The sequence below is a fragment of the Phyllostomus discolor genome, chromosome 8 (assembly GCF_004126475.2).
Source record: "Phyllostomus discolor isolate MPI-MPIP mPhyDis1 chromosome 8, mPhyDis1.pri.v3, whole genome shotgun sequence".
NCBI lineage: Eukaryota > Metazoa > Chordata > Mammalia > Chiroptera > Phyllostomidae > Phyllostomus > Phyllostomus discolor.
Genome location: NC_040910.2, coordinates 46,045,277 through 46,058,825, shown reverse-complemented (window position 1 = coordinate 46,058,825; position 13,549 = coordinate 46,045,277). Strand labels below are relative to the sequence as shown.

Below are 13,549 nucleotides of genomic sequence, written 5' to 3'. Positions count from 1 at the left end.
GGATTGTTCTTGAGAGGTGACATAATACATGCATCATTTTCAGAAGTATAAACAGTTTTTTGTTGTCGTTTTTGGAGGGAGAGCAAAGAATTTGGTCTTCTCACAAAACACTTCTGAGAATACAGTTCATTGCCTGAATGTTGAGGAATTTGTACATTTTTTTTGTCTGTTAAACACTGCATACATGGATTTTACTAAATTCAACAGTTGTGTTAAAAAATAAAAATAAAAAAGGTCAGCATTTTTCAAACACAACCACCAAACAGAAGCCAGTTGCTTCACCCAGAAAAGAATTGACAGTTGTTTGCAATGATGTCAGGGTTAACATTACTATATGAATGTTACCCTTGTGTTTGAATCTGACTCTAGAGATGGTTCTGCATTTTACCCCTATTTTATACAGGAAGAATCTGAACCACATAAAGGCTTAGTGACTTATCCAAGATCACACAGCTCCAGGTATCAGAGTAGTTTGAAGCAAGGGGCTATGTGACACCAAAACCTGGTATTTAGTTTTCCTCCCCTTTCAGATTTTCCTGTTCAGAGCTGGTGAGCACCATGAAGGGAGGTGACAGGACTCCATCAGCTCCTCCTGCCTCTTGACACTTCAAACTAGAGGCTGAGCTGCTGCAGAGGCAACCTGCTTTTTCCCTTATGTGTTTTTTAAAGATCCAGTCACTGCTGATGGCTTTGAGGGAGGAACAGAAATGGCTCTATTGGCTACACACTCTATATCCCCAAGGCTAAAGTCAACACATGGGCCAGCTTAGCATCCCCCAAGTGGGAAGAGCACTTTGAGCCAATGTGGAAAATAAACCGGACAAGCTTTACTGTGTATTAGCAGATGAGAAGGGATATGTCTCCTGCTCCAAAGCCTGCTTGCTGCCTCCTCTTCAAGTCAGGTATGGTTTCAGATTGGGGTCTTTGCACCTGCTGTTCCTTCCACCTGGAACACTTCCAAAGACTTCACTGCCAGTCTCAACTCCTTCAGAACTTGGGACAAATGCTGCCTTCTCAGGGAGGCAGGCCATCCCTGACCTACATAAAATTGCCATCTTTTCCACTCTCATCTGTCCCCATTTCAAACTTTATTTTTTTCCCCTAGAATGTATAACCGTATGATGCGTTCTATCTTTTATTTTGTTTATTGTCTGTTTCTCCCCAACTATAATGTCACCTCCACGGTGTTCCACCCCAATCCCCACAGGCTGGATTCTGGCAGAGTCTGAAGCCAAGCAGCTGCCATCTCAGCCTTTTCCCAGGACCACAGCAGTCTGCCCTTCCTCCCTCTGCCTCTGCAGGTCCCAGTAACCACCATGATCCCCCAAGTCCTGCTCCCCCCCTGATAGGAGACAGGAACCTGACCCTAGGACAGGCTGGAGTGCTGAGCTGCTCAGCATTCAGGCCTGGGAAGGCCTAAAAGGTGGGGCCATGTCAGGAGCCCCAGGTCTATTAGGGGTTGGGAGCCCCTGAGCAGGGGTTGAAAGGCAATGGCATCTTAAAACATTCCAGCTCCAACGGGATGAATAAAGGGGCCAGGAGGGGCCAGAAGTACGAGGAGCATTAGAGGAACACTAGGGGAGTCAGACTTCCTTTAGGACACTCTGTACCCTAACATGTCAAGTTATATCTACAGGTGGGACAAACCCCTGTACTCCTCCTGATCATCTACACAGCCAGGCAGGGCCAATCCCAGCCTCCCTGGAAGGTCTGCAAATAGCTAGGACAGAGCAGCTGCAGTGGAATCCAGATCCTAGCCCTCTTCACCTCCTGTACTGCCAACAGCCCAGCACCCTAGCTCCCCAGATCATGACCCAGCCTCCCATCTCCCAGGTTGTACCCCAGCCCCACTTCAACCAGGCAGATCCTGTTAAAATGTAAGACACACCAGGGTTGCTTCTTAGCTCAAAACCACCAAAAGGCTTCTTTCTTTTAATTAAGAATGAAGTTCCAAGTTCTCACCCTAACATAAAAGGTTCTGTATGTAATACACCCACCCCCTCACTCACCTGGCTCCAGTAATACAGGCCTCCTCGAAGTTCCACATACTCTCCCTCCTGTCTTTAAACTGGCTGTTCCCTCTTCCTGGAACTCGTTTCCTCACCTCCCTCAGGTCCCTGATCAGATGTCGGTGAAAATAGACACCCTTCCCCAGACTCTACCCTGTATGTCTTGACAGGCACCTCCCAAAATGGCTTCCCCTTTTTGTGTTTCCTTCCACAAGGACAGAGAGCCTGAGTGGTCTCTTCTGGGGCCCCAGGACCCAGCCCAGGCACACAGTAGGTGCTCAGTGTCTGCTGAATGACAGCTTTAGTCCAGTTAAATGGGCCTGTGAAGAGCCCCTGAACATGAGGAGCAACAGGGGCTCAGTCAGGGGGGTATAGTCAGGGGTAGGAGGAAATGGGTCGTGGTGAAGGGTCCAGGTCTGCTGATGGGGACCCCCCATCACCCATCACCCCCCAGCCCCCACAGCCACCACCACCAAGCCAGATCCAGGCTCTGGTCAGCACAGCAAGGAAGGGTTTAGGTCGGAAGGAACAAAGAAGGCAAACCAATCACACAGCTCTAGCACTAAGTCAAGTTCTTTACTTCCCAGAAGTGATGGCTAAGGAGAGGAAAGGGAGGGTGAGGAAAGGAAGACAAGAAAGAGCCAGAGAGAGCAAGGAGGTGGGAGAAAGGGGACAGTAAACCACTGTTCTATGAAGTCTCAGGAGGCAAGTGCTCAAGGTAAAAAAGAGTCCTGGAGAATCGTCCGCGGCTGTGGGAAGCATCTCGGTTTCCTTCTGTGTTTAAGTCCTTGGGGGAAAAGGCTGCCGCCACTGCTGCCGCATTAAATAGTTATGTACATCGCAGAGAGTCCCAGGCCATGGGCAGGCGGGGGAAGAAGGGGGTCATTTCACCAGGGGCCGAGTTTTATCATCATCGCCGCACTGGTGGGCTTTGTACTTTTTCACCTCTGCCATGTACTTGGCCCACGCGTCACCTTTACTTGTTAATACCTGTGGGGGCATACAGGAGGTTGGAAAGGAAATGCCAAGAAGGTCAGGAACTAGAGCCAGGACTGTCCTGAGACAGCTGACCCACCCCCCAGTGTCACCACCCCAGAGATCTGGGTTTGGGGTAAAGACATTCAGGGTCAAGTTATCTGGGGACCTTGTTGAAAGCCCTCCTCCCCAACCCAGTACCCCCATCCAAGGCCCAGATGCTAGACAGGGAGGGACATGGCTGATTAGCCAGGTGCAGAGGCTGGAAAGGAAGGGCCTCATAGGAAGCCCCAGACACCTAGCCTGCTCACCTCATCCTCCGTCTTCTGCTTCTTGGCTACTATTCCCGTCTTGAGGGCTAGTTTGTTCCCGCCTCTGCGCTTGCCCACCTGGGTGAAGGGACAGAAGACTGCAACGGTTACAGGAGCCGGGCCCGCCCTTGGCGGCGCTGAGGCCCACTACACCTTCCTAGCCCGGCCGGGTGGCCCGTCCCGACTCCGCGCCCAGCTCCGCCAGCCGGCCAACCTGCGCAGCAATCAGAGAGGAGCACACGCGACTCTTAGCACCTGCCCTGGGCCCGTTATGCCCAGGCAGTCGTGGGCTCCCAGGTGGCCCTCCCTCCCAGGGAGTGAGAAGAACCCTCACATGAGTGGGGCTGGGCTCATCCTCACTCTCCTGCTGAAGCCTCACCGTCCCCTAGCAGTGACCACGCAGGCTTTTATAAGCACTTACTGTACATCAAGCTCTGTGCCAAGTGCTTTGCATGTATCGTCTCCTTTCACTTTAGCAGTTACAACCATCCTCATTTTATACATAAGGAGACATTTTTGAGAAGGAAAGGCCTGTATCCTCAGTCATGCTGCCAGCAAACGATGGAGCTGGGTTCAGGATCAGGGGAGTCCAAACCACAGAGCAGCATCCTTAACCACCAAGCAATACTGTGTCCCCCATACCTAAACTGGCCTGGTCTCTTGAGGGTGCTTTCCCAACAGCCCTTCAATGAACAATGAAAAAGGCAATAATAACTACTGCTACTTCCACTCAAGAAGGGGCATTTGTCTTCCATACCATTCTCACACCAACCCAGCTCCTGACACTTTCCCTTCCTCAAACAGGAGTCTCACTCTGGACTTCTGTCCTGGTCCTCCACATTCTCCCACTGACTGATGGCTTCCGTTGCCCCACCGGCTGCAATAGGCTTGACAGTCATAATCCCTCTCCACCCCTCAACCAGGCATTAAGTGACCTGCCCTGATGGGACTAATCTCACACCCACTTTTGGTGGATAAAGAAACTTGACCCCCAGTCTGTTATTCTCAAGTCAAAACTTCTTTCTCCACGCTATGGGGACTTGATCTCAACACCAGAGACAAAACAAGCCCAGAGTGAACAACCTATATAGATACTATTTATTTAGCCTAAAACTTCTCAATCTTACACTAAAGACTTTTGGAGCTGCATCATTCTCTGCTGTGGGTGGGGGCGTGAGGAGGGCCGCCTTATGTATTACAGAATATGGGGCAACATCCCTGGTCTCCACTCAGATGTCAATAGCACCCCCCCACCAGGGCCCAGTTCTGACAACTAAAAATGTCTCCACACTTTGCTTCACGGGAAGATCATCCCCAACTGAAAATGACTGGTTCAGCCCTTTCTGTAAGACAGGCCCCACGCTAACCACTTTTCCAGGATGGCTTCAATGAACTCTTATCACATCAGAAAAGATGATGTCCATTTTCCCAAATACAAAAAAAGAAGGTAGGCCATCCCCAACGCTCCAGGAAAGCAGCGATCTTCTCTGTCATGTTCACCAAGGCCTAACCAACACCTAGCACAATGCCCAACACAAGGTAAGGTGCTCAACAGACACACTGGACAAACGACACTCAGGGAAGCCAAGCAAATTTCTTGAGGTAATAGTAAGAGATCTGAGTCTCTAATCCAAACGCATCTTAAGACTCTACATCTGAGTTTGTTCCCGTTCCTAATAGTGGGTCATTATCCCGGTATCCACAGTTCCGGTACCACTCAAACAGGAATCCTTAGTTCCCTAGTTTCCCATCCCCGGCTCCCGGTTCTCGCGAGCAGGCTACGGGAGTGCCCAAGTTCGCCCCCAAACCTCTTTCGTTGGGAATCCAGGTTTCGCATCTTCAGCGGGTGACCTGGATGCCCCCTCATCGGGACTGGAGAGTATACCTGGATCCCGATCCCCTCTCTTGGGCCCGATTCTCCCTGCCAAGGAAGGCCCTGGCGCCCGCCCCCACCCCCGCGGCTCCTTACGAAGCTGAGCGTAGGGCCCGGGCCGCCCTTCCTCTTCGGATCCCCAGGACCCGCGGCGGCGGCGGTAGCTGGCTGATCGGGTCGCGGCGGGCCCGGGGGCGGCTCCTCCTGCCGCTGCCGCTGCTCCTCCTCCATCTTCCGCTTGAACAGCTCGAGGAAGCTGCCGTCGTTGGCGAACAAGTTCACGCCACCAGACACCGGGCTCGACACTTCCTCATCCCCGCTCTCAGGCGATGTCCCGGGCCCCGACTCAGCCCATCGGCTCCCGCCGCCACCGCCCGCCGCAGGGCCCGCCGCCTCCCGGCCCGGAGGTTCCGCCCGTCTCCCTCGGGCGGCCATTTTGTCACCAGGTGCCGCGCAAAGGACTTCGGGAAGGTTGCTCGGCCCCGCGCTTGGCGCCCGACTTGTCAGGTCCCGTGCAGTGCATGCCGGGAAGAGCGATCTGGCCCCGAAGCGTCCGCGATGGGGGCGGGACCTGAGGGGCGGGGCGAATAAAGGGTAAAATCTGGCGCAGCGGACCCAACAGCCCAGACTTGGGCAGGCGTTTCGCAGACACGGACTCTCGGGAAATGAGGCCATCGTCTAGGGCCGTAGCTGGCTCTCCGGAGTGAGGTTTCCGCTTGGGACTGGGGTCGCATAGATTTCCAGGACTAGAATCCCCTTCTTGGAACCAGAGATAACCTCAGTGAGAAGTATCCCATTCCCTTTGAGGCTGTGTGCTCAACTGACACCTTGGAACATAGGTCCCTAACTAGGTCTAGAGAGCCTGGATCCCCGGATTAGAAACGAGAGTGTTCTGGGTTGCGGTCCTCTCTCTGGGAAGGAGCTCTCATTTGGGAATGCGGACACAGCTAGCTCTGTGGAGCTGTGGTCCCGAGCTGAGAATCAGGTTATTATTTTATGGGCTAGAATACTCAGATGAATCCGTAGGTATTCTAAACTGGAGTCCCCTAGTTTAAAGTTAAGAGTGTCCGCCAAGGGCCTGGGCCCCAGTTTGTAATTCTACCCAGCGCAGAAGTTCAAACGGAATTCGCTGGAGTCTTCCCTTCCACAAGGAGCAAACCGCGAGGAGGTTTTCTGGAATAGGGTCACTTCCAAGACAAGGAGCGCAGTTGCAGGTACAGTCGGGCTCCTACAGACTCCTGCCCTAGTTTGACCCGCATGGGGGTTCAGGGAGCACTGGACAAGGGTCTGCAGACCTTGCTCACAACTGGAGTATTCTCCCTCTAGCCCACTCACAGCTCCGGGATCTGTCTTCAGCCAACTAAACAATTCGTCTAGGATTGGTTTGCGTCAGAGGCCATTTGGACTCACAGGAGACGGACCTAAGAGGGGGTTGGGACCCAATCTAGAGTATAGTGGGGGAAAGACCGACAGGAGGTTGAGCCTATGGAGTCCGGCCAGGGAGGACCAGGGATGCAACTCCGAAACGGCCTGAACTGGGTGTTTGACTGGTTGCTAAGGAGAGGTTGGAGGCTACCGGGACGTGAGAGTGATTGGTAAAAGTAAAAAAAAAAAAAAAAGACGTAGCCAATGAGAGAGAGCTGAGGGACAGAGCCCAATCAGTAAAGGGGAGTATTCTGGGACGTGCCAATAAGTTAATTATCAGGGGGCGTCTTTGAGGAAACATAGTCGACAGATTGACAAGGCAAACCCTAGAAAACGAAAACATTGAAGATATAGCTTCTATTCGCGCCTAAAAATCAGGCTAAGAGGAAGTTAACTCCGGCCCCTAGCCCTGACGGAGATAAGATAAGGAATTTCCCCTGTAGGTGCCTTGTGTGGTGCGCTCCGCTTGGTCACGTGAGCCGGTTCCAAGATGGCGGCAGGGTGGCCGGGTGGGGGGTTGAGACAGAAGAGTTCGAGGATGCGCCTGATGTGGAGCCGCTGGAACCCACTCTTAGCAACATCATCGAGCAGCGTAGCCTTAAATGGATATTCGTCGGGGGCAAGGGTGGCGTTGGCAAGACCACCTGCAGGTAAAGAGGCTGTGGCAGGGGCCGGGAACACCGGTGGGATGTACCACTGGGCAAAGGGGAGGCCAGTGACCGGCTCTTCCACCCTGAGCCGGACATGGGGGCTGGGCCGGGGTCTTCCGAGTTGTAGTCTCCTGAAGTTTCCTGGAACAAATGGAAGATACCTCCTGAATGCAGGCCTGGCAACCTCTGAGTTGGACCATCCGCGTTGGGGCTCAGGGACCCAACCACATTGAACCCAGTGCACGGGGGCCATCAGAGCACTTAGATGTCCCAGTCAACTGGATCATGCCAGAGTGAGCTCAGAGTAGGGGGAGAGGCACCGGAGCAAGCCATCCTAGTCTGGTGAACCTTGCTACATTATGCCCACGTGGGGACGGGGTGGGGGTGGAAGAAGGGGGTAAGGGCACATGATTAGGGTATTCCAATAAGGTGGTAGGAGGGGGGGGTCCCTGGGGCAAATTATCCTGGGCAAATGGACTGAACCATCCTGAGTTTAGCAGAAGGTTCAGAGGACCCCTTAGCTTAGCATTGAGGAGGTGCAAGGAACCTCCTTACCTATGCTGACTGAAGAGCCGGACCGTGCCACTCTATGCCAGCAAAGAAGTAGGCATCAGGCCAGACTGAACTTCACCACTCTAGCCAGATACAGGAGTCATAGGTGAGGTCTAAGAGGATCCCTCTGAAGGTACTGAGGCTTGATCCCACAATTACCCATACTCTCAAGGCCCCTGCTTCTGGGCCCTGCATCACCCCATGCGGACCTAGAAAGTACAGACTGATCCCTTACTTTCTGCCTTTTGACCTTTTCCTTGCCCAGCTGCAGCCTGGCAGTCCAGCTGTCCAAAGGGCGGGAGAGTGTTCTGATCATTTCCACAGACCCAGCCCACAACATCTCCGATGCATTTGACCAGAAGTTCTCCAAGGTGCCCACCAAGGTCAAAGGCTATGACAACCTCTTTGCTATGGTGAGTAGAGTAAGGCTCAGCTCTCCACTCTGGCAGAGGCTCATTCAGACCTTTCCTGTGAACACCTACCATCAACTACAGTGTCTTGCCCAGGCTACATCCTTTGTCTCTCCAGTTTCACCCCTTCTTCACCATACCCAGAGGGAAATGACTGAGGAATGGTTGTTGAGCGGAAAGGAAGCCAGAGTGATTGGCGCTTGGTGTGCAAGGGGAGGGAGGTAGCAGAGAGGTCAGTCAGAGCCACATGGTGTAGGACCTTGTAGGCTGCTGGGAGCAGTTTGGCTTTGTTTCCAAGTTTAACAGGAGGCTGTTCATTTTGAGCAGAGCAATGTCATAGCCAAATCCATTTTTTCAGAAGTGCTATGTGGCTGCCATGCAGAGACCGGATTGCAAGTTGAGGCTGGAAGTAAGGAGACTAACAAGGAGCTTGAGTCAGTGACCAGGCAAGAGATGATAGCAGCCAAGATGATGGAGGAAGAATGTTGGGGGAGAAATGGCTAGATCAGGATGTTGCTTGGAAATAAAGTGCTGCATCTGCTTGGTTGTAATGTGAGGAAAAGAAATGAATTAAGTGCATCTCTTAGTTGGCTCTTGAGCAGCTGGGATGGGAAAGACTAGGACATGAGCAGGTTTAGAAAAGACAAATCAGGAATTCCATTTTGACTGCGGGGAGTCCAAGGTGCCCACTGGACATCTAAGTGTTTAACATGTGAGCCTGGAGCTGAGAAGTTGACATTGATTTGGGGGCCATGGCCGCAAGGATGGTATTTAAACCTGTGTAAGTGAAGGAGAGTGTGAGAACAGAGAGGCCCAGAAACAGTCTGAGAGCACATCTGCATTTAGGGTTCAATAGTGAAGAAGGCCAAGAAGGCCACCAGGCAGGTGAGAAAGCCAGAAGATATGGGCTCCGGATCTTCAGGAGGACAAAGGAACTTGGGCAGGAAGAGGTTATCAACTCCTGCAGGCATATCACTTTTAAAGGGACTACCCTGGGAGTCGGGGGCAAAAGCCAGCCTGGAGTTCATGAGGCAAGAAGGTGGAGACAATGATTGTCATGATGGGGGCTGAGAAAGGGAGTCATCACAGGAGATGGAAGAGGGGTTAAGGAAGGTTTCTTTTTTTAGAAAGGAGCTGCTGGAGTATATTTGTCTGCTGATGTAAATGCTCCAACAGCGGGGAGAGACAAGTGATATTGCAGGAAGGAGTGAGGATGCCAGCAGAGGACTGTCCTCAGGTGGGAATGAGCTCTGTCCAGTGCACAGGCCCATGACTTGGCTTCTCAGGGCTGGGGATGGGGAGGCAAGGCAGGGGGACTGGGACTTTTCCCAGAGATAAGGGTATTGACAGCCAGGGGCTTTTCTTTCTCTTTGAGACCCAGGTGAGGCACACATCTCAGCAGAGAACAAGGAAAATGGAACAGAAGGGGTTTGAGGAGAGTTTGAAGATGTGACATAAACACTCCTGAGGGTGGATTGTCTGGCTGCCAAGTGCCTATAGGAGTTTGTGATTAGAAATGGGGAGCAAGGTGGGAACTATTTGTCAGGTGTGTTCCCCTGATGTTCAGCTCAGTGCAGCTACACCAGAGAGCCAGCAATAAACAGGATGGGGATTTTGCCAGCCACAGAGGGAAAAGGGAGTGTTTGTAGCAGCAACCTATGGAGCCTGGACTGGATATGGGTGCCAGCCAAGAGGAACACCAACAGTGAACTGGGGTCTGGGGAGAGGGGACAAGGTAGCCCAAAGAGGTTTAAATAACTGAGACAGGAGGCAAAGAGGCCCAGGTCAGAGAATGGGGTATGTGAGCTCAGAGATGATGCAGTGACTAGGAATAACCCATCAAGGGTATAATTGGGTGTGATGGGGGATGGGGGTGACGAGTAGACAAGCTCCATGCAGGGAAATGGACCTCCGAGGTCAGTGAGGAGAGCTTCATCACAGGACCCAAGAAGCCACCAAGATGAGGTGCCATAGGAGGATAGAGAACGAGCCATCAAGTCCAGGACTGGCCCAGGACACCAGGGGTGTTCATACCTTTGTAGACTACACATCCATGTTGAGGGCCTCCTGTGTACCATACAGTTTCTGGCGCCCTTGTGGGACTGACATTCTGGTTGGGGGAGAGTTGAGAAAAGTGATGAGTAAGTCATGTGAGGAAAAGCTGGGTGTTAAGGAGAAAGGAAGGCAGGGCAGTGGGGGCTGCAGGTGCACTGTTAGATGAGATGGTGAGGGAAGACTCACAATAGAGGAATAATCTGGAAGCCGTCGGGGGCCTGGGTGGGGGAAATAGCTGACAAAAGCCCTGCAGCAGGCTTTGGCTTCCCTCTGGGGACACTGATCAAAATTCGTAGTTTCCATCTGTTTTTGAAATAGTTTGACTGTTTGTGCAATCTGGAGACCTTAGTGCTTGAGGGAAGGCCATGATACCTAGGGAGTTTCCCAGTCTCTTCCCTGAGGGCTCTGATGCAGGGCCAAGGTTGGGGCCTTTTACGGGCTCCCCTGGCGCCCACCCAGGTGAGAAAGCCCTGGGAATAGCAGCAGCATCCTGAGTCTCAATCCCTTGCCACCTCCCCCCCCCACCCCAGGAGATTGACCCCAGCCTTGGCGTGGCAGAGCTGCCTGACGAGTTCTTTGAGGAGGACAACATGCTAAGCATGGGCAAGAAGATGATGCAGGAAGCCATGAGCGCCTTCCCAGGCATCGACGAGGCCATGAGCTATGCGGAGGTCATGAGGTCAGGTCCAGCGGGCTAGTGCTGCCTGGGGCTGGGATGGAAGAAGGAGCAGAGTGGGCCTGACCGTCATCTCCCTGCAGGCTGGTGAAGGGCATGAACTTCTCAGTGGTGGTGTTTGACACGGCGCCCACAGGCCACACGCTGAGGCTGCTGAACTTTCCCACCATCGTGGAGCGGGGCTTAGGCCGCCTCATGCAGATCAAGAACCAGATCAGCCCCTTCATCTCACAGGCAGGCAGGGCCCCAGGGCATCCAGGTCTCCCCTGAGTGGGAGCCAGTTCCCAGGCCCCCAGATATGCGGTAACAAAGGCCTTTCCCACACACAGTCCCTCTGGGTCCACAGTTCCTAATAGGTGGGGTGGCTCTTCATTATGGGAGGACTGTTCCCCCTCTAGGGGACTTAGTGTCTCCACCTCCACCTACTGGGTGCCCCAGACAGAGCTTGAAAGCACGTATTTCACAGCCAGGTGGCCCAGGTTCAAATGCTTTGCACTCCAGTGTGACATAACTGTGACAGAGGCAAGTCACTTAATTCCTCTGGGCTTCACCTTCCTTGCCTGTCTAATGGAGAGCATGTGAGTGTTACCATTTATTATTACTAGCATGACAACTTAACAAAACACTTATATACACATCCCAGCCCGTAGATGTGTGTGGTCCCCCAGAGGGGACCTATGCCTCAGGTAGTCATATTTGTAGAGCACTTACTCTGTGCCAGGCACTGTTCTGAGCATGTGACATGTATGAATTCATCTAGCATACCGGCTGTTGGAGGTAAGGTCTATGTATGGGGAAATTAAGCCTTCAGGAGGTCAAGCCACCTGGCCATGGTCCCCGAAAAGAGGCAGAGTTGGGATTTGACCCCTCCAGGCTGCTCAAGGGCCACACCTTTAACTACTGGGAGGTGTTAGGAGCCATCCACCCTGGGTGTTTAGCAAACCCCCAACCCAGGAGGAATAACAGCCCCAGGTGTAAGCCTCAAGCCCTTCCATGTCCTTCCCCCAGATGTGCAACATGCTGGGCCTGGGGGATATGAACGCAGACCAACTGGCCTCAAAGCTGGAGGAGACGCTACCCGTCATTCGCTCCGTCAGCGAGCAGTTCAAGGACCCTGTGAGTCATGGGACAGGTGGATAATGAGAGGCTTTGGGATAGGGATAGCACCTGGCCCTCACTATCCTCTCTCAATGCCCTGCAGGAGCAGACCACTTTCATCTGCGTGTGCATTGCTGAGTTCCTGTCCCTGTATGAGACAGAGCGGCTGATCCAGGAGCTGGCCAAGTGCAAGATTGACACACACAACATCATTGTCAACCAGCTCGTCTTCCCAGACCCCGAGAAGCCCTGCAAGATGTGTGAGGCCCGCCACAAGATCCAGGCCAAGTACCTGGACCAGGTGTGCATGCCCAACTGCCCACCCAGCCCTCACACCTCTGATCCTGGCAGTGGGGACCAGGCCCAGCCTAACCACAGCCTGCCAGCCATTTACTCCATGCTCTTTGTGCTTCATCCAGCCTCTGACCTCTGCCCTAGCCTCCTACCCCTTCATCCCTACTTCAGACCTCTCCTTTCAGTTCAGCACTGGAGGACTGTGGCAAGGCTGGCCTGGAAACCTCTGGCCCTGGGGAACCAGAGGTCCAGCCCAGGGATCTCTGACCTCACTGGTGCTCCTACCTGTGACCCTGTGAAGCCTCTGACCCTGGGAGGCCCCCAGCCTAATCCCTTCAATCTACCCATATTCTGTCCCTGTCCTGCATCCAGCCCCCTGACCTCTGCCCTCTGCCCCCTGCCCTGGCCACAGATGGAGGACCTATACGAAGACTTCCACATTGTGAAGCTGCCTTTGCTGCCCCATGAGGTGCGTGGGGCAGACAAGGTCAACACCTTCTCTGCCCTCCTCCTGGAGCCCTACAAGCCACCCAGCGCCCAGTAACACCGTTGCCAGCCCCAGCTGCTACCATTTCCACCCACCCTCCACCCCATTGGGGCAGAGTTTGCACAGAGTCCCCCCCATAGTACAGGGGGAGCCATTTGGAAGGTGGGAGACGGGGAGGGGTTCTGTTCCCCCTGGTGGGGCTTGGGAGGCTGTAGCTGCCCCCACCTCTCCCCGCCTCTCGCACCTCAATAAAAATTATCTTAAACCATACAAGGGTTTGGGCGTCGGTGCCTCCATATAGAGTTGCACAAGTTGTACATTACACAAAGATGTCATGTATAAAGGGGCACAATCACAACAGACCTAACAAAGGTGTTTTTTTAGTCTTCAGTAAGGGGTGGTTTTTTTAGCTCTCTGTAGGTAGGGGTTGTCCCTACCATGATGCGTAGAGTGGAAGGGACATATATCCCCTTTCTTTGAGGCTCAGAGCGTGGGAACCAGGAGGCCTCTTGGAGAGCCCCAGGCTGGTAGGGAGCAGATTAGGCCGGCAGCAGCCCAGCACTGCCTGCTGTTTGCTTTGGAAATTAGTGGGCACCCTGGGCAGAGGTTGGGCTGGCCAGACTGGGGATTAACAGTCTCCGCCCCCCAATTCCTGCCCCCATGGGGTGACATCAGCTCCTCCCAGCACAGCTACACCCAGGTACAGATTAGGGGACAGGATGTCAGAGGACACA

The 13,549-nt window shown here is 53.3% G+C and overlaps 2 protein-coding genes across 4 annotated transcripts; one reads left to right on the top strand and one right to left on the bottom strand.

The window, feature by feature from the left end:
* Positions 1-2,566: 2,566 nt before the first annotated feature.
* TRIR (telomerase RNA component interacting RNase) lies at positions 2,567-5,686 on the bottom strand. 2 transcript variants are annotated; one of them, XM_028519329.2, is made up of 3 exons: positions 5,265-5,686; positions 3,296-3,373; positions 2,567-2,999 (listed from the first exon to the last, which is right to left on the bottom strand). In XM_028519329.2, the coding sequence occupies exons 1-3, from the start codon at positions 5,601-5,603 to the stop codon at positions 2,892-2,894; spliced, it is 525 nt and encodes a 174-aa protein (XP_028375130.1). In that variant the 5' UTR covers positions 5,604-5,686; the 3' UTR covers positions 2,567-2,891. The 2 variants fall into 2 exon arrangements, with proteins under 2 accessions (XP_028375130.1, XP_035888329.1); XM_036032436.1 differs by lacking the exon at positions 2,567-2,999 and having other exon boundaries at positions 3,297-3,373; positions 5,288-5,682.
* A 27-nt stretch (positions 5,687-5,713) lies between these two features.
* On the top strand, positions 5,714-13,085 carry GET3 (guided entry of tail-anchored proteins factor 3, ATPase). Of its 2 annotated transcripts, none has more exons than XM_036032437.1 (8): positions 5,714-6,382; positions 7,037-7,243; positions 8,061-8,208; positions 10,791-10,939; positions 11,020-11,170; positions 11,945-12,052; positions 12,138-12,335; positions 12,741-13,085. In XM_036032437.1, the coding sequence occupies exons 3-8, from the start codon at positions 8,206-8,208 to the stop codon at positions 12,870-12,872; spliced, it is 741 nt and encodes a 246-aa protein (XP_035888330.1). In that variant the 5' UTR covers positions 5,714-6,382; positions 7,037-7,243; positions 8,061-8,205; the 3' UTR covers positions 12,873-13,085. The 2 variants fall into 2 exon arrangements, with proteins under 2 accessions (XP_035888330.1, XP_035888331.1); XM_036032438.1 differs by having other exon boundaries at positions 5,799-6,382; positions 12,701-13,085.
* The last annotated feature ends 464 nt before the right edge of the window (positions 13,086-13,549 follow it).